This window comes from Loxodonta africana, chromosome 8 (assembly GCF_030014295.1).
Source record: "Loxodonta africana isolate mLoxAfr1 chromosome 8, mLoxAfr1.hap2, whole genome shotgun sequence".
Taxonomy (NCBI): Eukaryota; Metazoa; Chordata; class Mammalia; order Proboscidea; family Elephantidae; genus Loxodonta; species Loxodonta africana.
The window spans coordinates 1,128,241-1,155,497 of NC_087349.1; the positions used below are offsets into that span (position 1 = coordinate 1,128,241).

Here is a 27,257-nt window from a genome sequence, read left to right on the forward strand (position 1 = left end):
CAGAACCGTGGTCCCATCCTTTGGTGGTGCCCATCCTCCTCCCGAGGTCAAGGCTAAAGCTGTGACACTGGGGCCTCCAGACAGGAAACCCACCCAGAATAGGGGAGCTGGGGGTGCCGCTAGTGAGGTCAGGGCGAAGGGTCTGGGCGGGGGAGTGCAGCCACACCCCTCATACATGTTCTCGTCCCCAAACAGGGAGGAGACTGGCCCAGCGCCACTGCAGGCTCCCACATCAGCTGGAGGAGCAGCTCCCAGCCCACGAGGCAGCCGAGCCCACCAGGCTCTGTCTTCTGACTCACACGGGTCAGCAGGAGCGAGACTCCTGCACGCAAAGAGCAAACCTGCTTTGGTACTTGATTTTGAGATGTTTCTGGGACTAAATGGAAACACTATTTAAAAAGAAATCACTTTCCTAACTCATTCTGAGGATGGCATTACAGATACCAAAGCCAGACAGAGTCATCACAGACCAATATCTCTTAGGAATAAAAAACCAAATACAAAAAACAGTGAACCCAAACTTATTGCCATCGAATGGATTCTGACTCATAGCGACCCTACTGGACAGAGTAGAACTGCCCCGTACGGTTTCCCAACAGTACCTGGTGGATTCGAACTATCGACTTTTTGGTTAGCAGCAGCAGGTCTTTAACTACTATGCCACCAGGGGTCCCCCCTTAGGAATACAGATGCAAAATCATCAACAAAATACTAGCAAATCAAATGCAGCATCATGGTAGCCACTACAATGGGCTCGAGCATACCAACAATAGTGAAGATGGCGCAGGACCAAACAACGTTTCCTTCTGTTGTACGCAGGTCACCTGTGTCAGGGCTGGTCACCTGTGTCAGAGCTGACTTGATAGCAACTAACACTACCACCACCCGGCCAAGGAGGACTTATCCCAGGAATGCAAGGACAGTCAACATATGAACACCAATCAAGTAACAACCACAGGAACAGACTAAAAAATCCACACGGATAAAGCATTTGGCAAAATTCAACACCCTTTCACAATACAAGCACCCAAAAAACTAGGAATAGAAGAGAATTTCTTCAGCATGATAAATAGGCATCTATGAAAAAAAAAAAAAACGCTTTTGTTGTCATGTCTAAGAAAAAATTGCCTAATCCAAGGTCACAAAGACTTACTCCTATGTTTTCTTCTAAAAGTTTTATGATTTTAGTTCTTACATTTAAAAGGTCATTCATCCATTTGGAATTAATTTTTGTATTTGGCGTGAGGTAGGGGTCTAAGTTCATTCTTTTGCATGTGGAGATCATTTTCCCAGACCATTTGTTGAAGAGACTGCTTTTCCAATTGAAAAAAAAACAGCCAGCATTATATTCAATGGGGAAAAACCAAAAACTTTTAGATGAGGAACAATACAAGGATACTGGCTTTCACTACTACTGTTCCACATTGTACTGAAGTTCTGGCCAGAGCAATTAGGCAAGAAGAAGAAATAAAATATATAAAGGTATCCACCTTCTAAAAGAACTAAAACTATATTTACAGATGATCTTACGTATCAAAAACCCTAAAGAATTTACACACACAGTATCAGAGCTTAATGAACGTGTTCAGCAAGACTACCCAGACTCAAATTCCAAATGTCTTTTTTGCAGAAATGGACAAGCTGATCCTCAAATTTACATAAAATGGCAAGGGGCCCAAATCACCAAGACAATATTGAAAAAAAGAACAAAGCTGCAAGACTCGTACTTCCCAATTTCTAAATGTACTATAAAGCTACAATGATCAAAAGAGTGTGGTACTGGCACAATGGAATAGAACTGAGTCCAGAAATAAATCCACACAACTATGGTCAATTGATTTTTGACATGGGTACCAAGTCCATTCGATGGGAAAAGCAGTCTCTTCAACAAATGGTCTGGGAAAACAATCTCCACAGGCAAAAGAAAGAACTTAGACCCCTACCTCATGCCAAATACAAAAATTAATTCAAAATGGATGAATGACCTTTTAAATGTAAGAACTAAAATCATAAAACTTTTAGAAGAAAACATAGGAGTAAATCTTTGTGACCTCGGATTAGGCCATTTTTTCTTAGACATGGCAAAAAAAGCGTAAGCAATAAAAGAAAAAATACGTAAAACTGGACTTAATAAAAATTAGATTTTCTGCACAAAAGACTTTTATCAAGCAAGTGAAAAATCACCCACAGGATGGGAGAAAATATTTGCAAATCACATTATTATAAGAATCTAATATTCAGAATATATAAAGAATCCTTACAATCCAGCATTAAAATGACAAATAACCCAATTAACATATGTAAAAGGACTTGAACCAACATTTCTCCAAAGAAGACCTACAAAATGACCAGTAAGCATGGGAAGAGATACTCAATGTCATTAGTCATCAGGGAAATGCCAATCAAAACGAGGAGGAGCCATCTGGATGGCCATGATTGACAAAAGGAAAATAACAAGTGTTGGTGAGGATGTGAAGAGACTCGAGCCCTTACCTACTGCTCGTGGGAATGTAAGATGATGCTGCCATTGTGGAGAAGTTTGACGTTTCTTCAAAAAGTTAAACATAAAATTACCATACCAAATTCAACCTGTTGCCGTCAAGTCGATTCAAACTCATAGCAATCCTACAGGACAGGGCAGAACTGCCCCAAAGCGTTTTCCAAAGAGCGGCTGGTGGATTCAAACTGCCAACCCCTTGGTTAGCAGGTGTAACTCTTAACCACTGAGCAACCAGGGCTCCAAAATTACCATATGACCCAGGAATTCCACTTCTAGGTATAAACCCAAGGGAACTGAAAACATACGTCCACACAAAAATGTGTACATGATTGTTGATAGCAGCACTACACGTAGCAGCCCCAAAAGTGGAAACCACCCAAATGTCCATCAGCTGGTGAACAGATAAACAAAACTGGGCTATATCCACACAGTGGTGTATTACTCAACCATAAAAAAGAATGGAGTTCTGATCCACGCTACGACATGGACGAACCTTAAAAACATATGCTGAAAAGCAGCCAGACACAAAAGACCACATATGTATGATTCCATTTATATAAACTGTTCACAACAGGCAAATCCACAGAGGTATAGACTGGTGGTTGCCAGAGGCTGGAAGGAGAAGGAAAAGGGGAGGGACTACTAATGGGTACCGGTTTCTTTTTGAGGTGATGGAAATGTTCCGAAATGGGGTAAATAGCGATGGTTACACAACACTGCAAATATACTAAAAACCACTGAATTGTACATTTCATAACAGTGAATTTTATGTTATGTGAATTACACCTCAATAGAAAAATTAACAGGAAAAATAATATTAAAATAAGTGGAAACTTAAGCTTAGTAAGAAAACCCCAGCTGCACAAAGGGTTAAGAGGTGGTGAACATAAGTGTGTCACTGTACACGTATTTACAGCTGACACAAAGTTTAGAAATCAGGCTTTCTGTAACACAGTAAAATCCCTCACACCTATTTCATTCTGAAGACACCAACCACACCCCGTCCCCACAGTCAACCTGTGCAACAGAGAGGCTGGGAGAAGGTGAGGTACCATTTTGATCTGTGTGCTGTCGGTCAGCTGCTGGACGGTGTAGGCGTCCTCTGTGTTGTACTGCAGCAGGATTGCCATCTGGAACGTCGATGCCTTTGAAGCCCCACGCACAGATGAAAGAAGAAAACACTTAAGTGCATAGAACATCAGTGTGAAGAAGTCATGAAATTCTTTAAACAGACGCAAAAAATAAAGTGGGCCTTGGCAACATTTTCCTGAAAGACATGTCTATTTTCCATACCTTTCCATACTATAAAGTGAATTTTCTTCTAAGCAGTGTCGCCTACATGAATACACACTACACAGGTAGATCAGGTACCACACACCTGTTAGGTTCCCACGCACCATGCACCCATGCTCAGGTTTGTTTCTGCACAAACTCTGAACTGTGTTTGAATACACTGTTAACCTGTATCTGTTATGGACTGAAGTGCGTCCTCCCAAATATGTGTTCAAATCCTAGCCCTATACCAGTGGGTATAATCCTGTTTGGAAATAGGTTTCTTTGTTGTGTTAATTAGATCATAGCAGACTAAGGTGGGTTCTAAATCTAATCCCTTCTGAGTTACTAAAGAGCTCATTGGAACAGACACCCACGGGGGAAGACAAATGCCATGTGAGGGTCACCTGCAAGCCAGGGAATGCCTGGGACTACCCACAAGGAAGGACTCGACAAGGCTGAGGCCCTGATTCGGACTTTGAGCCTGAGAATTGTGAGAAAATGTACGTCTGTTCTTTAAAGCCCCCACTTGTGGTATTTCTGTTGCAGCAGCACTAGGAGACTGCGACAGTGTTGAATGACATTGCATCTGGTGTTTTATCAGAAGTAATCTACGTAACGTTCTAAACCATTCGTAAGTGAACCCAAACTGCTCTACACGGCACCTCTTACCAGGTGCGCATGGGCAGCACACTCAGTCCTGCTCTTCTCAGTGCCTTCCCCGTTTTCCCAGGGACCCAGAGGCCCCTTCTCTCCCCTCCTTGCCTCTAGTCCACAGCAACAAGCAATGACCACGAACATCACCACTTGCCTAGGCCGACCTGGGCCAGCAAGGGGTGCAGTACAGTGAATTACTACTACATGGCCCTTTTAGCCACGGACTTGTGACGCCCACAAAATGACTGGGTTGGTCTATGCAAATAAAGTGCTTGTGACACATCAAGGGGATTGGATAGCCTGCTAATATGGGTAGTCCCTGATTTACAACAGAGTTCCGTTCCAGTAACTCCATCATAAGTCGGTTCTGACATGTCAAGTACCTTTTGTTTTTGGTTTTCATTATCATTGCCTTTTATATCTTTATAAAATCCAATCTTTGTCTTTGGGGTTGGAAACATTAGCTATAAACTTACAGATATTTTAATACATGTTGTTGTTAAGTGTCATCAAGTCAGTTCCAACTTATAGCGACTCTATGTAAAACAGAATAAAACGCTGCCTGGTCCTGTGCCATCCTCGCGATTATTGTTATGCTTGAGCTCAATGTTGTACGCACTATGTCAATTATTTTGTTGAGAGTCTTGCTCTTTTTTGCTGACCCTCTACATACATGCATTAAAAAAAAAAAAATTTTTTTTTTGCGTTAGAAACATACAAATCATAAAATTTTACTCTGATGATGAAGAGTGAGATGATGCTGGAATTTTGTCAGTTGTGGTAGTTAACTCCACATGTGGAAGGTTCTGAACCATCTGGATTATGCCTGGGAACAGGGATTGCATTTCTAGTCAGAAAATTAGTCAGAGCTGTCTATATGGTCCTTTTCTTTTTTTCTTTCGTGGTAACATCTTACTACTTCCCGAACTGCCTATCAGCTTTAGCAAAGTGATCAGCGTTTGGGTCTACATTTTCAAGCAACCTACGCCCCTGATTTAGTCTAGAAAACTAAATCCATACAGCAGTGTTTTGAACAGTATATCATAAAATCGAACAACTGTGGGGAACATCTGAGAACGAAAACATGAGCAAATTACGTGCCGTGACACAGTTTGTAGTACACATTACTAACAAGATGTAAAAAAAAAAAATGATCAAAGTTGTATTTTGGTTCTAGTGGGCTTGCTCTGATTTTCTTCAGCTTCAACTTGAAGCTGCGTAGGAGTGTTTGATGGTCTGTCCTGCAGTTGGCCCCTGGCCTTGTTCTGACTGATGGCACTGAGCTTCTCCGTCATCTCTTTCTACAGAAGGAGTCGATTTAATTCCTGTGTATTCCATCCTGTGAGGTCCACATGTATGGTCACCATTTATGCTGTTAGAAAAATGTATTTGCAATGAAGAAATTGTTGGTCTTGCAAAATTCTATCATGCCATGTCCTGCATTGAAAAGCAAATATGTCACTTTGAGGACTAACGTGTGCCTGACCCAAGCCATGGTGTTTTTCAATTGCCTCATAAACATGCAAAAGCTGGACAACGTGAATAAGGAAGGCCAAAACAGAACTGACACCTTTGAATTGTGGTGTTGGTGAACAATATTGAAAATACCATGGACTGCCAAAAGAACGAACAAATCTGTCTTGGTTCTCAAGTACAGTCAGGGAGAGAATGCTCCTTGGAAACAGGGATGGCAAGCTTTGTCTCATGTACTGTGGACATGTTGTCAGGAGGGACCACTCCCTGGAGAAGGACATCATACTTAGTGAAGGGGAGGGTCAGGGAAAAAGAGGAAGACCCTTAATGAGATGGACTGACGCAGTGACTGCGACAACGGGCTCAGGCATAACAACCATTGTGAGAATGGTGCAGGATCAGGCAGCGTTTCGTTCTGTTGGACAAAGGGTCACTGTGAGTTAGAACCGATTCGATGGCACCTAACAACAGCAGGAGCAACACCTTCCGCTAAAAAAAAAAACAAAAAACAAAAAAAACCAAAATGGACAGTTGCAAAGTGTGGGTCATTGTAACTCAAATCCATCGTCAGAGACTGCCTGTAATATACATCAGCCACATGGAATACTTGTGGGGGTGGGACTATGCAAATAAAGTATAAGAAACACCGTAAGGGATTGGTCAGTTTTGCTACCCTGCTAGGTTTAAAAAGATCCAAACCCAGGGATGGGGGGACCGCACTACCATCAAGAAGAGCCAGGAGTGGAACACATCCTTTGGACCCAGGGTCACTATGCTAAGAACCTCCTCAGCCCAGGAGACAGGGACAGCGGTAACACCAGAAATGGCGCGAGATGGCAGGAAGTGACAGCAAGCACAGCAGGATGCAGGGGCCGAGAACCAGGAGACAGGTGTGAGATGAGATGACACAGTGGATTCCTTTCCAGCCCACTGAGCAAGGTGGCTGCAGTGGGCATGCCGACACATGGCGTGAGAGTGCCGAACTTCTGGGCAGCAGGCTTTCTGGTGGAGCGGGGTGCCTCCAGGCACTCGCTGGCAGAGCAAAAAGGCTTTAACACCTGCTGAAGCAGGGCACAGGCCAGGCACAAGCCGAGGGCTGAGAGAGACACCTGCCTGTAGCCGAGGCTGAGAAGAGGCTGTTCTGATGGAAGATCTGTTTCCCGTTGTTCCTATTAACTCCAAGTTGATCCTGATCCTGAACTGTAACCTGTTACTTCCCTAATAAACCCCATAATCGTTGAGTATGGTCTGTGAGTTCTGTGTGGCCACTGTAATTAATTATCAAACCTAGCAGAGAAGTAGAGAGTGCCGTGGGAGCGATGGCTGGTGTCACAATCAGAAAAAAGGCTGAAGAGCATGTCTGGCCTCCACCTCGTGTGGATAAGCTTTGGGCTGATGCTGGTCTTGATGCTCCTTCCCCTCCTCGACACTGGAGCAGATCTGATGCTGCCGCACCATTTTTACAAGGAGCCAAAAGTAACGCCGGGCATGTGCAAGCACACTGGGGACATCAGGCTCCTGGGAGGGCTTACGGTTCCCAGCTGGAAAACTGACCCGGAGGGAAGAAGATGGAGCAAGGCTCTTCTGCGCTCTGGGGGGCCTGACCCCCAAGATAGGGCTTGGATGCCACAAGCAGTGGTAGCTCCTTCTTCACTGTCATGGCAGTGACCAAAACCAGCCTGGACAGGTGCTACACAGTGGTGGTGGAGAGAGTGCACACATCACACACCAACGCACACTCACAACTGGTGTGTTTTGTTGCATGGGGTTATCTCCATAAAGTTAACACACATTTTTAAAAGAACCAAAGAAACAAGAAAAAGCACGGTTTGTTCCTTTAATAAAGACACCTGGGAAGAGGGCCAGCATGTGGCCAACGCTGCATCACACCTGTGCTCAGTGCCCACTGGTCAGAAACAGGCTGTGATATTAGCTCCCGGAGCCTGCACACGTGAGTGTGTGTATGTTTGTACTGTTCCACATGTAGGAGGGACAAATGAAGCAAAACTTCAACTGCACGTTAACACACATTCCCGTGTACAACATCTGTGCTTAGATCAACACAAGAGGAAGCCTTTTAACTACCTTCTCAGAAGAGAATCCTGAAAGTGGAAACGAATGACCATCCTGAGCCTGCAGAACCTCGTCGGAAGTCTCCTGAATAAACTGAACCCTTTGAAGGCCCAGTGTACCAGGGGCGGGGCTCTGGGGACCATGGTTTCAGGGGGCATCTAAGTCAATTGGCAGAATAAAATCTATTAAGAAAACATTCTGCATCCCACTTTGAAGAGTGGCATCTGGGGTCTTAAACGCTAGCAAGCAGCCATCTAAGATGCATCAACTGGTCTCAACCCACCTGGATCAAAGAAGAATGAAGAACACCAAGGACACAAGGCGATTACGAGCCCAAGAGACAGAAAGGGCCACATGAACCCGGGACTACATCATCCTGAGACCAGAAGAACTAGATGGTGCCCAGCTACAACCGATGACTGCCCTGACAGGGAACACAACAGAGAACCCCTGAGGGAGCAGGAGAGCAGTGGGATGCAGACCCCAAATTCTCATAAGACCAGACTTAATGGTCTGACTGAGACTAGAAGGACCCCAGTGGTCATGGCTCCCAGACCTTCTGTTGGCCCAGGACAGGAACCATTCCCAAAGCCAAGTCTTCAAACAGGGACTGGACTGGACAATGGGATAGAAAATGATACTGGTGAAGAGTGAGCTTCTTGGATCAAGTAGACACATGAGACTATATGGGCAGCTCCTGTCTGGAGGGAAGATGAGAGGGCAGAGGGGGACAGAAGCTGGCCAAACGGACACAAAGATAAGAGAGTGGAGGGAAGGAGCGTGCTGTCTCATTAGGAGGAGAACAATTAGGAGTATATAGCAAGGCGTATATAAATTTTTGTATGAGAGACTGACTTGATTTGTAAACTCTCAAAGCACAATAAAAATTGAAGAAAAAAAAAAAAAGGCTTGCAATTGTATTCATAACCTCTCCAGGGAAACCTCAGGTGTTAACACAAAGCAACTACCTGTGAAGCAGAAGAACCTACGCTCTTGGAGGGAAAAGGCCTTAACTGAGATTGTGGCTCTGGCATATGTAAGGTAGGATCCAGAGAAATCACTTAAAAAGCCTGAGCCTCAGTTTTCTCATCTGTAAAATGGAAACACTGCCAGTACGCGTGACTGCTGTAAGCACCGAGGGTTACCATCATCATGAAGCTGCTTCACCAGGTAAGAAGTGCATCACAATTGAACACAGGACGCTCTGCTTTTTAAGTGACTATCTGAACACAGTGTGCGCCAGGCAGCCCTGCCACACTCTCAGCTCGCTGTTTCATTTAGTTTTCAGGCCTCACCCAAAATATCCACATTGATGCCCCCATTTTATGGGGGAGGGAAGAGGGACTCAGAGTCATTAAGGAACTTGCCCCTGGCTACTCAGCCAGGAGAAGGAGAATCCAGGTCACCTGACTCTGACACCCAGGCTGTCGGCCTCAGACTACTTTGTCAGAAGCCTAACCCTGGGCCTGCTCCACGAGTCCCCTCACCCTTGCTCTCTGTTGTCTTACATTCATTTTGACTTAACGTGCTTTAAAGAGGTGACCTTACCTGCAAGGTGTATCTGTTCTTGAAACAGTTGGTTACCAATTCCCCTTTGGAGAGCTGGTACAGCCACGTCAGCTTTCTGCCGCTGTGCCGGCTGGCATAGAAGGCTGTGAACCGCTGGTAACTCCGCTCCAGCTGCAGAGAGGAGCACATCACAGAAAACACATGGCCATCACAGAGGACATGCGCCCCTCCGCAGGCTATGGCCCCCGTATCAGTAAAATATATGGTTCCAGTTCACATACAAAGTCTTGGTAAATACAAATACCATCAGACTCTTGTGAAGCACTTTAACGGACTCTGGGATGTACCACCGAGAAAGGTTTATGCCTCCAGCCACGGGGAACCACCGTCATGCTGACTACAGAACGAGCCAGCTTCGGCTTTACACAAGTACGCTGCCCTCCCACCCGCCACCAGAGCCCGGTCCTGCCCCTTACCTCTGAGGGCAGAGCGAAGGTGCAGGACTGCTGAAAGGGCCATGACCCGGAGCTCAGGACCTGGATGCTGAAGTCCACTGTGGGGCACACACACCAGTCAGTGGCTGGACCCACTGCCCAGACCCACCACTCACTGCTCATTAACAGAAGGTGCAGTCAGTCCCTGAAAATGCTGCTGAATGTAACACTAGCAAGTTCGACCATTTCTCACCTCAATTAGAATCAGGAATGTTTTGCTCCACAGAGTTCCCCTGCTTCCAATGCATCTGAGAGACCACCCACATTCTCCTCAGCAGTTATGGATTGAACTGCGTCCCCCAGCAATGTGTTGTGAATCCTAGCCTCTATGCCTGTGGTTATAATTCCATTTGGGAATGGGCTTTCTTTGTTATGTTAACGAGGCAGGATTAGTGTAGAATGTTCTTGAGTCAATCTCTCTTGAAACATAACAGAGATTAGTGCGCAAACTAGCCAAGAGAGACAGGGAAGGAGATACACCAAGCACATGAAGACTGCCCAGAAGCAGAAGCTCAGAAGAGACAAGGACCTTCCCCAGAGCTGACAAAGAGAAAAAGCCTTCCTCTGAATTTGAACTCCTAGCCTAACCAATGAACAACATCATGATAAAGGGGAAAAGGTTGAAGTTGTCAAGGATTTCATTTTACTTGGATCCACAATCAACAGCCATGGAAGCAGCAGCCAAGAAATCAAAAGACCCATTGCATTGGGCAAATCTGCTGCAAAGGACCTCTTCAAAGTGTTGAAGAGCAAAGATGTCACCCTGAAGTCCAAGGTGCGCCTCACCCAAGCCATGGTATTTTCAATCACATCATATGCATGTGAAAGCTGGACAATGAATAAGGAAGACTGAAGAAGAGTTGACGCCTTTGAATTGTGGTGTTGGCCAAGAATATTGAATATACCATGGATTGCCAAAAGAATGAACAAATCTGTCTTGGAAGAAGTGTGGCCAGAATGCTCCTTACAGACAAGGATGGCGAGATTGCGTCTTACATGCTTTGGACATGTTGTCAGGAGGGATCAGTCCCTGGAGAAGGACGTCATGCCTGGCAGAGTACAGGGTCAGCGGAAAAGAGGAAGACCCTCAACGAGGCGGACTGACACAGTGGCTGCAACAGTGAGCTCAAGCATAACGATTGTAAGGATGGCACAGGCAGTGTTTCGTTCTGTTGTGCACAGGGTCGCTACGAGTTGGAAGAGACTCAACGGCACCTAAAAACAACAACAGCCTCCTAAACTGTGAGAAAATACATTTGTTTGTTAAAGTCATCCACTTGTGGTATTTTTGTTATAACAGCACTAGACGACTACGACTCTGCCCTTTCTCTTGCTCAAGAGCCCGAGTGCCAACCCCAGGAATGCTTTCTGCACACGGTACTCACGGTCGAGGGGCTCTGAGTTGGTCAGGTGCTTCTTGAACTGCTCATTCAGGTCCTTGCTCACGCCAATGTCCTGGAACATGCGCTGGAGCTTGGAGGTGTACTCAAAGCCACAGGCTTGCTGAAACACACCCAAACGATGTCCCGTTATGATAGAGAGACAGTGTGCTGAGGACATGGCGGTCCTACAGATGCTGCGGCAGGTGGGAGGGGACTTCAGTGTCCGGCACAAGGGCTCTCCCAGTGGTCAGTGAGGAAGCCGCTGAGAGTTTATTTTTTTAAAAAAGGAGGATACAACTGGAAACGACATTTTACAAAAATGTGGTAACTGCAGATTTCAGGAGGGACCAGGGGGACCATCAGGATCATACAGAATGAGGAGGGGGGTGAGGGGTGTGGCCTGGGGGGTCACCAATCAGAGCAGCTGGAGGGAGAGAAGCTCGGTCCAGACATAATGTGACTGGGGAGGGGGGCCAATGCACTGGGGTGGTCTCGTGAGAGCAGGGGGTACTGCCCAGGGAGGGGGTTGACGGCATGGCTCGGGGGCTACTGCTGCCTGGGAGGGGTGAACACAGGAGGAGCTGGCCCTGCAGTGGTGCGACACTGACTCCTGCAGACTCACAGCCCACCTTCAGCTTAGAGATCATGCTGGCCTCAGCGTCGTCACTTGCGCTGTTCTGGTGCACCAAGCGCTTGGCCAGCATCTTCGCATAGAACTTCTGGAACACGTCCTTATCCTCAATGTACTTGAAGACCACCATCTAGCGGGGCCGCCACAAGACACACTGCAACTCCCACGCCTGGCAGCGCACTGCCCGCTGCACGGCCCCCACCCCGTCCCACAGCCAGGGGGAGCACTGCCCAGGCCCTTCAGAGTGGGCATCTCATCAGCCCCTCAGAGCACGTTCGTGGGTCTGGACTCAGGACTGACGAGGAAAGGACAGATGCTGAAACTGACAAGCAGCATGGGGAGGAGAGCCACAGGCTCTCATAAAGTGACCGCCCTGTGTGCAGACGACCCCACACAACGCGCGGACCCAAGTCCATCACCAAGCACCTTACCACTTGGTTAAGCGTGTCTTCCAGCTCTGCCTCTTCTGGGTTCTTGGAGCTGAAATTAAGAAAAAGGCATGGTTTTGAAACCAAGTGGCAAACATTTAAAAAACATGTACCCATCAGTCAAAGTATCCTACCAGAATGTGGTTCTGAGTGTCCAAACGATCATGTCTCTTCAGACAGGTATGTGGGAAGAGCACAGGTCAAGGTTTCTTACCTGCGGCCATCTGGCAATCCTATTTCAACCCCACTGAGGAAGTACCCACTCAGAACGTCAAAGGTGAAAATTAACACAAGGGATTTATAAAAAGCTCCCAAAAACATTCTGATGACGTTTTCCTTTAAGATACTACTCTACGTAATCCTATATAAATAAATGAGCTTTCCTCTTGAACTGCTTTCTACAATCTGCTTTAACTTTGGGAAAAAACCAAAATGGCACATGAGCAGCTTTCCCTTCATGGTCTGAGAACTGAAAATAACAAAAGAGTTAGAGTGTGGCCTCCATTTGTAGGTGTGTCTACAAAATGGGGCTGTCCTTTAACAACCGACTCAATCATGCAGATGAACTTCTCCGGTTCTACTGTAATAGTTCCTTACAGAGGAGACCCCTAACTCATCTAAAATGACCTGGCCCCCGACAAGCTCGCCAAGGTTCTGCTGCTTGTAACAGCTGGCTCTGAAAATTCAGCCCTTGACACCCTGCTGCTCCTCTGCCCATGCTGGGAAGTGCTGAACACCTAGGCCACCCGTCTCGGCAGCAGTCTGCATCACTCATCACCAGCATGTACTCCCGGTGTCTGTCATTCCGTTGCCTTCAGGAGCCCAACTAGGACATGACCTCTCAAGAGACATGTTTTTAGTGGATAAAGCCGATGCTGGTATTCTGCCAAACTGAAGCCCTAAGAGAACGTCTCCATAGCTCTCAACACTTAAATTCATACCACCATAGCCTGAGCACATGAAATTGAGTGGTCAGGGGAGTTCCAACCTGAAGTCCCTTTTCATTCATGGAAACAGTGCCCCAGAGGCTCTGGCTACAGCTGCTCAATGGTCCAGCAGACCTGTGTTATCACGTAACAGTGCACCAGAGGCTCTGACTATAGCTGCTCAATGGTACAGTACACCAGCGTTATCAAGTAACGGTGCCCCAGAGGCTCTGGCTACAGCCGCTCAATGGTCCAGCAGACCAGCGTTATCAAGTAACGGTGCCCCAGAGGCTCTGACTACAGCCGCTCAATGGTCCAGTAGACCAGTGTTATCAAGTAACGGTGCCCCAGAGGCTCTGGCTACAGCCGCTCAATGGTACAGTGCACCAGCGTTATCAAGTAACGGTGCCCCAGAGGCTCTGACTACAGCCGCTCAATGGTCCAGTAGACCAGTGTTATCACGTAACAGTGCACCAGAGGCTCTGACTACAGCCACTCAATGGTACAGTGCACCAGCGTTATCAAGTAACGGTGCCCCAGAGGCTCTGACTACAGCCGCTCAATGGTCCAGTAGACCAGTGTTATCAAGTAACGGTGCCCCAGAGGCTCTGACTACAGCCGCTCAATGGTCCAGTAGACCAGTGTTATCAAGTAACGGTGCCCCAGAGGCTCTGGCTACAGCCGCTCAATGGTACAGTGCACCAGCGTTATCACGTAACAGTGCACCAGAGGCTCTGACTACAGCCGCTCAATGGTCCAGTAGACCAGTGTTATCACGTAACAGTGCACCAGAGGCTCTGGCTACAGCCACTCAATGGTCCAGCAGACCAGTGTTATCACGTAACAGTGCACCAGAGGCTCTGACTACAGCCACTCGATGGTCCAGCAGACCAGCGTTATCAAGTAACAGTGCCCCAGAGGCTCTGGCTACAGCCGCTCAATGGTCCAGTGCACCAGCATTATCAAATGCTCAGACTGTAAACTTACTGTCCCAGCTATTGGCCTCCTGGCAGGTTAGGAGAGCCTGGGGACTCCCTGGGTGGCGCAAAGGGTTAAGTGCTCAACTAGCAGTTGAAAGGCTGGCAGTTTAAATCCCACAGAGCAGCTTTGGGAGAAAGCCCTTGTGAACTGCTTCCAAATGATCAGAGCCAAGAAACCCTATGGGGCAGTTCCAGGCTGCACAGGTAGGGCTGCCATGAGTCAAACTGACTCGACAGCACCTAAGAGCAACGACAGGAGCTGTGTGTGTTCCCATCATCCATGAGGATGACCACTGGTTTTCTCAGTTCACATCATAAACTATGTGAGATTTGCTACCATTGAGCCATCCTCACATTCTACAATACTATTACCATGTTTTGATGAATTTTTAAAATTCACTGATAAATTTGATTTTCTAATATCTTAGCAACACTGACAAGGCCTGCATGGTATTCCTAAGTCAGACCTGTCCTTGGTCTTTTTATTCCAGTAGTGTATGCTCTGTGACTGTTTTTGACCGGAGTGTGCTAGCCTTGGAGGGCTGCTAAAATAGAACTCAATAGTCTCACAACAGTATCATCTGAGGCATGAGAAACGACTACCACAGAAAACCAGAGGAGCTCTCCTCTCATCCAAGTGTTTGCTGTTGGGACGTTGGGGACAGAACAATCATCCCTGAGCACTGCTGAAGAACTGCAGGTAACGGCTGAACCGAAAGAGAGGCCGAGGAAAACCCAACATACAGGAGGAGGAGAAGGTCAGAACCCAGGGGAGCAAGGAGGCGAGGTAAGGTGCCTCCCGCCCCTTGTGCACACAAGCTGATTAGAAACGTCAGCTGAGAAGTAAGGTCATTAAAAAATAGAAAGCACAGCCCCGTATAATTAATCAGAAGATCCAGGTTTACAGAATTAATCTTGCAGCTAGAGGGGAAGGAATGTTCGTTCTGACACCACCTGGCAGCGGAAACCACAAAGATGGTCAAGCATCCTGGTCACAAGAAGACCGTGCCATTCTCTTGTGAACAGACAGCTCCCTGGTCATAGGATGGCCATGCTATCTGCACCCAAACAAAGGCACCTTCCTCTTCCCCCACCCCTTTTCTCACACAATCCAGCACAGGGAGCCCTCTGGTCTAGGCTCTGTAAACCCCGAGACTCCTTGTCTTCCACCTACAATGCATCGAGGGGTGTACACAGAGGAGGCTGCTTTGTCATCTCACCCAGGGACAAGGGTCCAAGGAAGACCATGCTATGATCAACCCTACCCAATTCCTCTTCATCCTAACTGTTGTGTAAGTAATAAAGCTTGTGATCACATACAAAAAAAAGCAGTTAAGAATGTACATTATATTGAGACAAATCACAAAAGGACAAATATCCTATGACTTCACTTATATAAAATGACAAAAACAGGCAAACGTATATTATAGGTCAAAGTTTATTAGTCGCTACCAGGGGCGGGGCGATGGAGCCCTGGTAGCACAGTGGTTAAGAGCTTGGCTGCCAACCAAAAGGTCGGCAGTCTGAATCCACCAGCTGCTTCCTTGGAAACCCTCTGGGGCAGTTCTACTCTGTCCTATGGTGTTGCTATGAGTCGGAATTGACTTGACGGCAATGAGTAGGGGCGGAAGGGAGGGGGGAAGGGGTTATTGCTTATGGAGTGCTGAGTTTCAGTTTACAGTGATGGAAAAATCACACCGATTAAGGGCCAGGGCTGCACAGCTGATTAATGTAATTGATGTCAGTAAGTTGTACACCTGCAAAAAGCTGAGCTGGCAAAGGCTGTGTGATACGTTTATTTACAACAACAACAAAAGAGCAACAGCTGGGGCTGCTCGTGTACAGTCAAACACCTCATGGGATTAAGTTTCCTGGTTTGGAGGTTTGAGATCACGGTTTCATGGGATATCCCTGTTAACTGGACTAATAACATGTTTAGTGCTTTTGTCCTACCTCCTAGTTCCTTGCATAGTGCCTGGGGTCTTAAAAGCTTGCTAGTGGCATCTAAGGTACGTTCACCTGGCGCGACAGAGGAAGAAGGAAGAGTCAGGAACAGGAAGCTACAGGCTGCGTGGCCAACTGCCACAAGGAACAACTGCCTCCTTTGCCGCAAGACCAGAAGAACTTGACGGTGCCTGGCTACCATCCCTGAACGTTCCTGGTCAAAAGGGTGAAAGGCAGAACGCAGAATTTCAAATTCTCATGGAATTCAGACTTCCTGGAGCCATGAAGGTTAGATAAAGCCCCGAAACTAGCCCTGAGATAATCTTTCAACTTTAAACCAAAAATATCCTCTGAAGTCTTCTTAAAGTCAATCGATAGTTTAGCTTAACTAGTAAAGAACGTCTGCCTTGAGCACTGTGCTCTTTTAAGAACTATCTATATGGGATCAAAGTGACAAAAGCAACTGAGAAGATTAGCCAGGAACCTTAAGGGCAGTGTTAATGAGGGAGGACAACTCAGAAAAAGAGGGTGTGGGTGGCTGCACAACTTGCAGAATGTAATCCGTGTCACTGAATTGTACGTGTAGAAACTGCTGAATTTGTGTATGGTCTGCTGTGTATACTCTCAGCAACAATAACGAAAAATTTTTAAAATTAAAAAAGAAAAAAAAAAGTAAGAACATGAAAGAGCAGTGCACGAAGCTCATAATGTGAAAACGCATCTTAAGACGTGTGGGATCAGCATCTCTGCCCTGTATTTCCAGGGCTGTCTCATCAGCAGACACGGCTGGTGGGGGCCTGCAGCTGCCGCTCACTCAAGAGTCTTGACAGGTGGTAACAAGGAAAATGAGAGCCACCTCCACCCTCAGTAAGAAGCGGTCTGACCCAGGACCAGAACTCCCTCCAGCTGACGGGTCCCAAGGCTGTTAGTGGGGTAAGAGAAACGAACTGGGCACTGACACAGAACCCCTTCGGGAAGGCAAGGAGGTATTTTAGGCTTAAGGAATCCTCTCGAAAAACATGTATGTAAAACTGAATGTGACTTTTAATCCCTCTGTGAAAGCTACAACTTTAAACAGATTTCCTGAGAATCAACGAGAGTGCTCGGTACCTCTTCTTCAACAAGGAGTCGCAGTACCGCGCCAGCAGCTCCGGGGACTTGCTGGATGACTGCGCCATCTTGGTCACTGCGTTGCTGTTGATGAAGCGGCCACAGGCCTGTGGTGCACGGGGTACAGTTAGGGGGCGTCCCACCCACATGAGCCCCACATGAGCCCAGGAGCACCCACCCACCTTATCGAGCGCGGCCACAAAGCCAGCGTCGTTGTTGAAGGCAGACATGACCAGGGCGTTGTACTTCCTGTGCACATCGAGCACGGTCTGCACATACATCTTGGGGTCCTGCAAGCAGGGGACAGCAGAGGCCAGTTACTGGGAATGCCACTCCACGCCAAGGAGCTGCTGAAAGGGGTCCTAAGGCTTAGATGCTTCTTCTAAGAAATGAACAGTCAAGATCAAGAAATAGGCGTCATCATTGAAAATACACTACATTTTGTTTATATGCATATAATAAAGGAAAACTGAGTATTCTCCACACTTGAAATTAAATACTGACTTCAAACCTGCATTAAAAATAGTGATTTTAAAAAATTATTTGACAACTTAAAGAGATCATATAAAACAATACTTTCAAAGTGACAGCTGTGTTTAGCCAATCTTATCCAAACCCCCAAATCTGTTGCCATTGAGTCAATTCTGACTCACAGTGACCCTAAAGGACAGAGTGGAACTGCCCCATGGGATTACCAAAGAGTGGCTGGTAGACTCGGACTCAAACTGTTGACCTTTTGGTTAGCAGCCAAGCTCTTAACCGCCATGCCACCAGGGGCTCCAATCTTTTATAGCAGGTACTAAAACTTCATATCCTGTGCTGGGAGTGGCAGACAGCCCATGGCCTCCATTGCACACAGTCTCTGCCGTATGGGGTCTGAACATGCCTACTGAGGCCTGTGTGGGACTGGTCGGTGGGAGCAGGGGGCTGGAGGAACAGAGAGCTTCTGGACAAAGGACAGACCAAACGCTCCACTACAGGGGCTGGCAGGGACTCAGGAGGCAGATGCTGAGCCCCCGCAGCTGGTTGCTACAGCCACACTATGTGGGGGCTCTGCTCTGCCCCAAGTTACAGGCAAGAAAACTGAGTTCCAGTCGGGTGCCTTGCCCTATACTCGGGTGGACAGGCAGGCCCAGCCCTAGGGCAGGTTAGAAGACCTCAAGGCTCAGCTGTGGATGGAGGCCAGACAGGAGGTTGTCTGGGATGTCGACTCAGCATGACTAGGAGTGGCTGCAGAGACACCACACCCTGCTCACGAACAAGAGGCCTGTGGTAGAGGGAAGACCCAAGGAGGGGAAATGGTTTCTCAACGCTTCCACAGTCCTGACAGATATTAACCTTCAGGAGTGAGGAGACAGACGACGTACCGAATACGCAACAGGTTCTTGTTAGCTACTGTCGAGTTGCTTCGACTCATGGTGATGCTGTGTGTGCAGAGTGGAACTACACCACAGAGTTTTCAAGGCTGTGTCCTTTCACCAAGACTATCTTCCAGGGTGCCTCTGGGTGAGTTTGAACCACCAACCTTTTGACTAGAAGTCAAGCACTAAACCATCTGCCCCACCTAGGGACTCCATGTAACAGTTTACACGAATAGATTAAAGCAAAAACGGCTTCACCAATCTACTCCTCTCTCTGTACCTTACAACAGGACAGACTCACCACAAAACACACTCCAGGGAAGTGAACCTGCTGTCTGGGCAGGGGACTGAGGTCCGAGTCAGCACTGTGGGAACACCTCATGTTCCCAGAAAGATGGTGCACCAGGCGGACCGCCCAAACCATGGGTGTGTGCATATGGGTGCTTACATGTGTGTATGTTTGCATACATGGGTATATATGTATAATGGATGTGTACAAGCATATGTGTCTAACATGGATCATGTGTGCATGTATGTTTATGTGTGTGATGTGTACCAAGCCCTTTAAAATAGAACATTTAGTTTGAAAATAAGGAAAACCATCAAGGTGTAAGGATAATTCAGGCAAGTTTTTAAGTGAAGAGGAACTACACACAGTGCTGAGAGTCACGATCACAGCCCCGCTGCTGCTCTGAGCACTTCTCTGTACTTCCTCACAGGCACTGGGAGGGGGCACTATCACCACCCTGTTTCCTCAAACGGCCTCTGTCGGCCGGCTGAGCAGGTGGCCCAGGGCCACATGTCGGCAGGGAGGCTGGCCTGACCCTGGGTGGCCTGTGCCCTTGCCCCAGCAGCACTGTACACTTCAGCCAGAAGCTCAGGGTCCACTGAAACGGGGCTATTTTTTCACAAAGCCCAACGAGAAGCTAGTTCCTTCCCGTTGGTAAGTGTAGAATTAAATGTTCTACAAACCTAAAGGAAGGGCTTTACCTTTGCCCCTCTAGTAACTTACATTCAACACCCACATTCAAGTTAGAGGGCTTTGGGAACCCTGTGAAATCTGATTCTACCACCTTGTGCCTCCGAGTTTCCTGATGCCTGAGAACCTGCAGAGATGCAGCGACAGGTGAAGCACTGAGTGCTGTGATTAAAAATGGAGAAAAGGGCCTCCCAGATGGTTCCAGGGGAACATGGGTTTTAAAGCTATACTACATACATTACTGCCAAAATAATTAACACCAAGCACAGTAAAACCAGAGAGGAAAGTTTTCTGAGTCAGGTGTGAGCATCAACTGCGTTCCAGGAACTTTTCTTTCCCGTTAGTTCTCCCAAACACAATTCAAGCTAACCTCTGCAGGAGGGACAAACTGAAGACAACCCTATCTCCTAACAAAGGCAGGGCTTCCCATGGAAACCCCCACTGCGTCTGAGAGCCCCGCACCGGCATTTATGAGCTCTGCTGGGGAGCTAACGTGTGTGTGTGTGTGTGTGTGTGCATGTGTGTAAAAGAATGCTATGCGTTACAGGGTCGTTACAGAGCAAACAGCCTGTCTGCACCTGGTCACAATCTGACCATGGTGGGACCTAAGCTCCTGAAGGGCACAACCTAGGGACTTCAGCAGCAAGTTTCTATAAGGCTTTATTTTAACCTTTTCTTTCTGTGTAACAATCTTCTATCTTCTGGTGCAACGAGTTTGGTAGTGAGAAGAAATTAAGGAAAAAATCTTGAGAAGTGATATTCTTAATGCCTAAAACATGCCAGAGAACCAGCTGCGGACATAGTCACTGAACAACTGCTGTCAGGTGAAAGCAGGAGTCCCTGTGAGTGACGCTGGTTCCAGTGAGGACCTTCTGCCTGGACAGAAAGGAGCGCCAAATACACAGGCCCGACTGCCCAGCGCTACTCACATTTAACGCGGCTTCTCCACACTTTTCAATCGCAGCGAGACCCTGGTTGTGGATGTGTGTCTCCAGGAGCTTCTTCAGCTCCCCTAGGCCATCCTGGATCCTGGACACGAGGTTGTACATGCGGCCCAGATCTGGAAAAAGAGGAGGCATCACCTTATGCACGAACAACTGGACATCCACCCCACTGACTGTTCCTACTGAGATGAAGAGAAGCGGCTCTGGAACACAACACCCAAGCTGTTAGACCTGGACAGCCAAAGCCACGTAATTATGACCAGATGCTCTGTGGTCATAATTCTGTGTGTACACAGAAGTCGATTTTTGCTACAAGTAACAACGACGCTATTCTACTATAAAAGTTTGTTTTTCCCCTTAATATGAAAAACCACAGGAGAACAGAGAAAAACAAACAAAAAACCTCATCAGAAACTACATCGGATGCTTCCTAAAAGGCTTATGCCTGACAGAGTAGGCACTTAGAACACTGATTTAAAAAAGTGAATACATTTAAGGAGACTGAATACTCAGCTTGAGTCCATAAACGAGCCCTTCGTCGACATGTGCGTGGCACGGGGTTGCTTCACAAAAGCCAGGGACATGGACACCACTTGGGGAGGGACTGATTCAGCCACTCATCGGGTATGGAGCTCCTAAGCACCCCCTTTTAAGGATCTACGATTATAATCCTCCATCTCCAAGAAATCAGAGCAGTGTCACTCGATGCTGACCATCGGGAACAGATTACATTCCATATCAAGCTGAAAAGATGCCCTCTAGTCACACCTGGACGCTCCCGAGGTTTGAAATCAGGACACGCAGGCGGACGTGCACACCCTGTCATCAATGACTTATGTCAGACAAGTATGCTGCTTTCATCTTTTCTTCATGTTTGTTCCCAGGTCAGCTTACTACCGTCATTTCCCCCCAACGCCTTGCTTGGTTCAAGTATGGGTGTGAAGCGCGCACTTTACACAGTTGTGGGCCACCCTCCTGAAAGTTATCATCAAGGGAAACAGCTTTAACAATTTGATTAAACTGTCTCTGTGGGGCAATATGTTTTGGTCAAAGTGTTTTATTTTATCCTGATAAATTCCAGAGATAATACAATTCTTGCTTCAATTTATTTGTTCCTTATTTGTAGCATTCCAAAGAATTCCAACCATAAGCTTGAAAAATACGTGACCAGATACAGTACTAACTACAAAATGTCTAGCAGTACTTTCTGAATCACATACGATTTTCCAAGAAAGTTAAAAAACAAAACACAAAACCCTGTTTGGTAAAACCTAATTACAGGTGGAATATGGCCATCAGAGGTGATGGGCTTATGTCCTGTTACTTTCTCTTTACACTTTTCTGTATATTACAAATTTTTAGGGACGGGAAGGTATTGCTCTTATAATCAGGAGAAACCCCAAATGTTAGAGAGAGATCCTCAGGCCCACAGAACTTCCTACAGCCTCCACCGGTTTGCTTGCATGCTCCCATGGCCTGCCCAAAGATGTGCCCCTGGCCCCCATGCCCACCGCCCAAGCCCCGCACTCCCCCACATGCTGAGGCCCAGGGCACAGGGACGTCTTCTGCTCTCCTGGGTTTTCTCGTGTTGCTCCCTCTGTGCTGCCCCCACCGACACCAGACGCCTCTCAAAGGGAAGGATCCGCCCAGCATCTGTCCCCCAAGGCCCTGGGTGGTGAGTGCCGTACACCTGCCACGCATGGCCCTCAGCATCCAGGCCCCACCCTCGGTGAGCACCACAGTGCTGTGTCCAGCTCAGGGGTGCCCGCTCAGCCTGGGCACATTGTAGGCCACCCGCCACATGTACCAAGACTACCACGAGGTGACGCTCCACCAAGGTCCCCCGCCCCTGCACACACCTCGTGCGTGTCTATGCTCACCTTCGTTCTTGTCGGCGTCCAGCAGGTTCTGGAACTCCGTGTGGAAGATCTCCAGGTGTTTCTCAATGAGCACCTGCTCACACTTGCGCGCCAGCTCATCCTGCGTGCTCTCGTGCAGGTATACCTGGACGCGGCGCTGCTCCTCCAGCAGCCGGGCCTCTGCCTGTGGGTGGCACATGGCAGTCTCGTTAGTCTTAGGGCTCCCATCTGACATGCTGAGAAACCTGGGGTCCCCCCACCCACAGACACCAACTGAGGAATCACAGGCCACTGTGGACTGACAGCCTCAGAGAGAGTCACACGCGTGTCGGCCATGAAATCACCGCTGGAGATCATCACAGGCAACTAGACTTTGAACAAACTTGAGGGCAAACATCCCCGGCTCCTTTGGATCACTGAATCTGTGTCCTGAGCTCTACTGGGCTATCTGTGCACCTCCTTCCAAGGAAGAGAAGAATCAGAGAGGCAATTCAAGACAGGAGCAGCACCAGCCAGTGCACCTTACAAGTGCCAGGAATGTGTGTGCTGCCACCGTGGAGCCATCGGCCACCAATGCAGGGACAAGAGTGATGGCTCCACAGCACCCAAGTGATGGGGACACATGGCAGACAGAAGTGTACTCTGTACTGTATAGGAGCCATTTCTCCCTGAAATAATGTTCAAACCTGGTATAATTTTAGAGAAATCTGACAAAATTTAAGCGGAAAAATAAGCGTTCAAGAGCTAAGAAAACTTATGGAAAAAAACACAAAAGGGCAATTAACACACGTCAAAGGACTGACCATACTGTCAGGAATTGAACTATATCGCCCAAAAATATCTGTCAACTTGGCTGGGCCATATTCCCAGTATTGTGTGACTGTCCACCATTTTGTCGTCTGAGGTGGTTTTCCTGTGTTTTTAAATCCTGTCTCTATGATGTTGATGAGATAGGATTAATGACAGTTATGTTAATGAGCCAGGACTCAATCTACAAGATTGGATTGTGTCTTGAGCCAATCTCTTTTGAGACATAAAAGGCAGAAGTGAGCAGAGAGACATGGAGACCTCATACCACCAAGAAACAAGAGCCAGGAGAACAGCGTGTCTTTTGGACCCAGGGTCCCTGTGCTGAGAAGCTCCTCAACCAGGGAAGATTGAGGACAAGGATCTTCCCCAGAGCTGACAGAGGGAGAGAGAGATCCTTTCCCTGGAGCTGATGCCCTGAATTTGAACTGGTAGTCTGCTAGGCTGCGAGAAAATAAATTTGTTTGTTAAAGCCATCCACTTGTGACATTTCCGTTACAGCAGCACTGGATGACCAAGAGACCATACTGATCTAACTTACGCTTTACAATTACCAATCGAATGCCACATCACCTACTACACGGCCCAAGGTTTGAAGGCCTACGGCCCCCCCAGTGGTGGCAGGGAGGTGGGCAGGGATGGTTCTCTGAGAGTCGTGTGCAAAGACGGTCAACACCTTCGAGAATGTCAGAGCCTAAGCAGGCAGTTCCATGGGCAGGCTCTTCTAGTAAATTCTCAGAGTTGCACATATTAAATTCATGAAAAACTACAAGCCATTAAATTTCCAATAAGGTGGTAATTAGATAAACTGTGGCATCTTCGGCTAATGGAATGCTATTATCCACTAAAACAGATAAATACAAAATATGTTCACATCACAAATCATTACTGAACAAAACAGGTTATAGCACATTCCAGCTTGGTTCTGCCCCCTCACTGGCAGTGTCCTGAGCCTGCTGTGTCCTGAGTGGTCCACACAAACGTGTGATTTCCTTCTTGCTCAACTCGGACGTGCTGAGTAAGGCCCTGCTGCGTCCGGATGGTGCTGTGAGCACCATCACCGAGGGGATGCCTACTGAGTGGACCATGTGCTGTCCGTCCACGTCACATGCCCACTAGGAGGGTTTGATGGCTCAGGATGCACAGACCCCCTCTCCCCCGCAGCCAGTGTGCAAACGAGGATGAGCCTGGTGTTCTCACAGCGTAGTGGCTTCTCACCTCTGTCCTGAAGACAGCATTGCTGCGCCTGCTCTGCAGGGCACAGTGAGGGGCCCAGATGTGGCGCAGCACGTCAGGCTATGGAATGACAGCCCTGTATTCTCTGTGGACGCCTCGCCCACAAATTCCTGACCAGCACTGCCTCTGACAGTTACATCAGAACAAGACGACACTTGAAATGATGGAATGGAATCAAGCAACTAAATATTGCCCCTACAGATTCTCTCAGGAACAGTTTGTAAAAAAAAAAAAAGAAAGAAAACAAATCAAGTAAATAAAGTATATTGTAGGGTTTTTTTTTAAATGACATTGGAAACCATGAAGAGCCATACGGATTTGTTTAAGCTCAGATCACATCAGGCACAGGAGACAGTAGTCGTTCAGACATACTGATGTGGACTAGGGGGCCCACTCCTCACAGTGACCTTGAGCAAGGGAAGTCCCTGCTCTTGGTGAGAGAAGGGCTAACGCGGGACCCTCCCACCGAGGAACTGCAGGTCCAGCTCCAGCTGCTGCCGAGAGCAGTCTCTGGAAGGTCACGTTACATCCCTGTGCCGTCACGGCTTGTCTCCCGTTTTCTGACAGTGATTTCCCTGAGGCGTGGACGCACCTGCCGTCTGTGCTGTACTTCTGTCCCTCCACGCTCAGGCCTGTGGGACACAGGTGGAGCAGCACTTTTGCACACCACACCAAGCACGTGATATGGAAGCTCACTTAGCTCTCAACCCCATCTTACAGATGAGGAGGCTGAGGCAGAGCTGGGAGTCACCCAGCTAGTGAACGGCACAGAGAAGGTGCTAAGTGCGCCCAGGCTCGGTCTAAGACGGGGCCGTGAGATGAGAGTGGCACTGTGCACACAGTTAAACCTGGCTGTTTCTCAGACTCCCTACATCGCACACATGCAGGCATGCTAGGGTCTGTCTGCTGTAACTACTGGGACCCGGCCATGCCTCTGGTCCTCCGGAAGGGGCTCCCCTGGAGAACAGGAGGCAGGCGATGTGCTGAGAACAGGTCACTGGGGATCCTGCTTCCTGATTCCTTGTCTCAAGCCTGATTTTAACAGCAGATTCCCTCTTCTGGGAGTGCTGACGTGGAACCGTGCTGAGAGACTTTGCATTGGACACGACTGACTGTGCAGCATGGTGATCAAGACGACAAAAGTCACAATGTCTGTAAGAAGTAGCACTGCTGCCACTGCTGAGAGTCTGCACTGGACAGAGACCTCGCTTTAAGAACACAGAACACACAAGGTGGAGTTCAATAGAGGTGTGTACAGACACTGTGCTGCACACTGAATTGTGAAGTAAAGGGTGACCCCAACTGATCGTTACAGAGCCGTGTGTCAGGCAGTCAGCCTGGACAGCTTCCAGGTCAGCACGTAAAAGCTGCTTCAGCCCACAAATATCGATAGAGAACCACTGTGACTCCCAATGTAATGCTGAGCAGTTCTACCACTGTGGATTTCCAAGTTTTGTTTGTTGAGGACTTGCACACTTGAACCTCCTGTGCCTGCTCTCACCACCATCTCCCTCCGGAAAATGCATGGGAACATCACACAGGTCGCTGGGCAGGGATCCTATGTACGTGGCTGGGTGCAGAGAAAGGCACTCTGCAGCCCAGCCGCTCTCCCAGGGGCAGGTGGGAATCAGACGCAGGCCCCCGGAGGTCCCAGATAGCCAAGTCGGGGGTCAGCAGGCTCAGCCACGGCCAAATCCTGTCTGCCGCTTTTTTTTTGTAAATAAGGTTTTACTGGTACACAGTCCTGCTCACTGTCTGCATGTCTGTGCTGTGTTCACATGAGGCTCACTGTCTGCATGTCATGTCTGCTGTGTTCACATGAGGCTCACTGTCCGCGTGTCTGTGCTGTGTTCACTTGAGGCTCACTGTCCGCGTTGTCTCTGCAGTGTTCACGTGAGGCTCACTGTCCGCGTGTCTACAGTGTTCACACGAGGCTGCCTGCGTGTCTCTACAGTGTTCACGAGGCTCACTGTCCGCGTGTCTCTGCAGTGTTCACGTGAGGCTCACTGTCCGCGTGTCTACAGTGTTCACACGGGGCTGTCTGCGTGTCTCTACAGTGTTCACGAGGCTCCCTGTCCGCGTCTCTGCTGTGTTCACGAGGCTCACCGTCCGCGTGTCTGTGCGTGTTCACATGAGGCTCACCGTCCGCGTGTCTGTGCGTGTTCACATGAGACTCACTGCGTGTCTGTGCTGTGTTCACATGAGGCTCACTGCGTGTCTGTGCTGTGTTCACATGAGGCTCACTGCGTGTCACGTGTGCTGTGTTGACATCACACTCACTGCATGTCTGTGCTGTGTTCATAAGGCTCACTGTCTGTGTGCTGTGTTCACATTACGCTTAGTCTGCGTGTCTGTGCTGCGTTCACGTCACAGTGGCTGAGCTGAGCAGAGCAGCTGCCATAGAGGCCGCAGAGCCTGCCTGGCGACAACACCCACTGCCTCCCCCTTACACGAAGTGTCTACCCTGAGCTAAGTCACCTCTTAGAGACACCTCGCACACTAGATAAGGAATTAAGTGTGTGCAGAGCAGTCCTGGGCCCCTCTCAGGCTAGGGGCTCTGAGACCCCATTGTTTCAGAAGGACCCTGCTCTATCACAATCTAAAGCTGTTATAGCTAGATCCTCAAGGGGCATTTTAGAAGAAAAAAACAAAAGCCTGAAGTTTGCAACCTGACAACATTTATTTCTTAAAA

General features: G+C 48.0%; 1 protein-coding gene across 5 annotated transcripts in view; it reads right to left on the reverse strand.

The window, feature by feature from the left end:
• The window catches only part of CUL1 (cullin 1), an 82,244-nt gene that overhangs the window by 3,289 nt on the left and 51,698 nt on the right, over positions 1-27,257 (reverse strand). For all 5 annotated transcript variants that reach the window (XM_064289588.1, XM_064289590.1, XM_023539560.2 and 2 more), the window contains 10 exons: positions 22,544-22,706; positions 20,649-20,779; positions 17,562-17,669; positions 17,380-17,486; positions 12,423-12,471; positions 11,990-12,121; positions 11,364-11,481; positions 9,961-10,037; positions 9,524-9,655; positions 3,553-3,645 (listed from right to left, as the gene is read on the reverse strand). In XM_064289588.1, the coding sequence (XP_064145658.1) occupies positions 3,553-3,645; positions 9,524-9,655; positions 9,961-10,037; positions 11,364-11,481; positions 11,990-12,121; positions 12,423-12,471; positions 17,380-17,486; positions 17,562-17,669; positions 20,649-20,779; positions 22,544-22,706 (1,110 nt within the window). The remainder of the gene's footprint in view (positions 1-3,552; positions 3,646-9,523; positions 9,656-9,960; positions 10,038-11,363; positions 11,482-11,989; positions 12,122-12,422; positions 12,472-17,379; positions 17,487-17,561; positions 17,670-20,648; positions 20,780-22,543; positions 22,707-27,257) is intronic.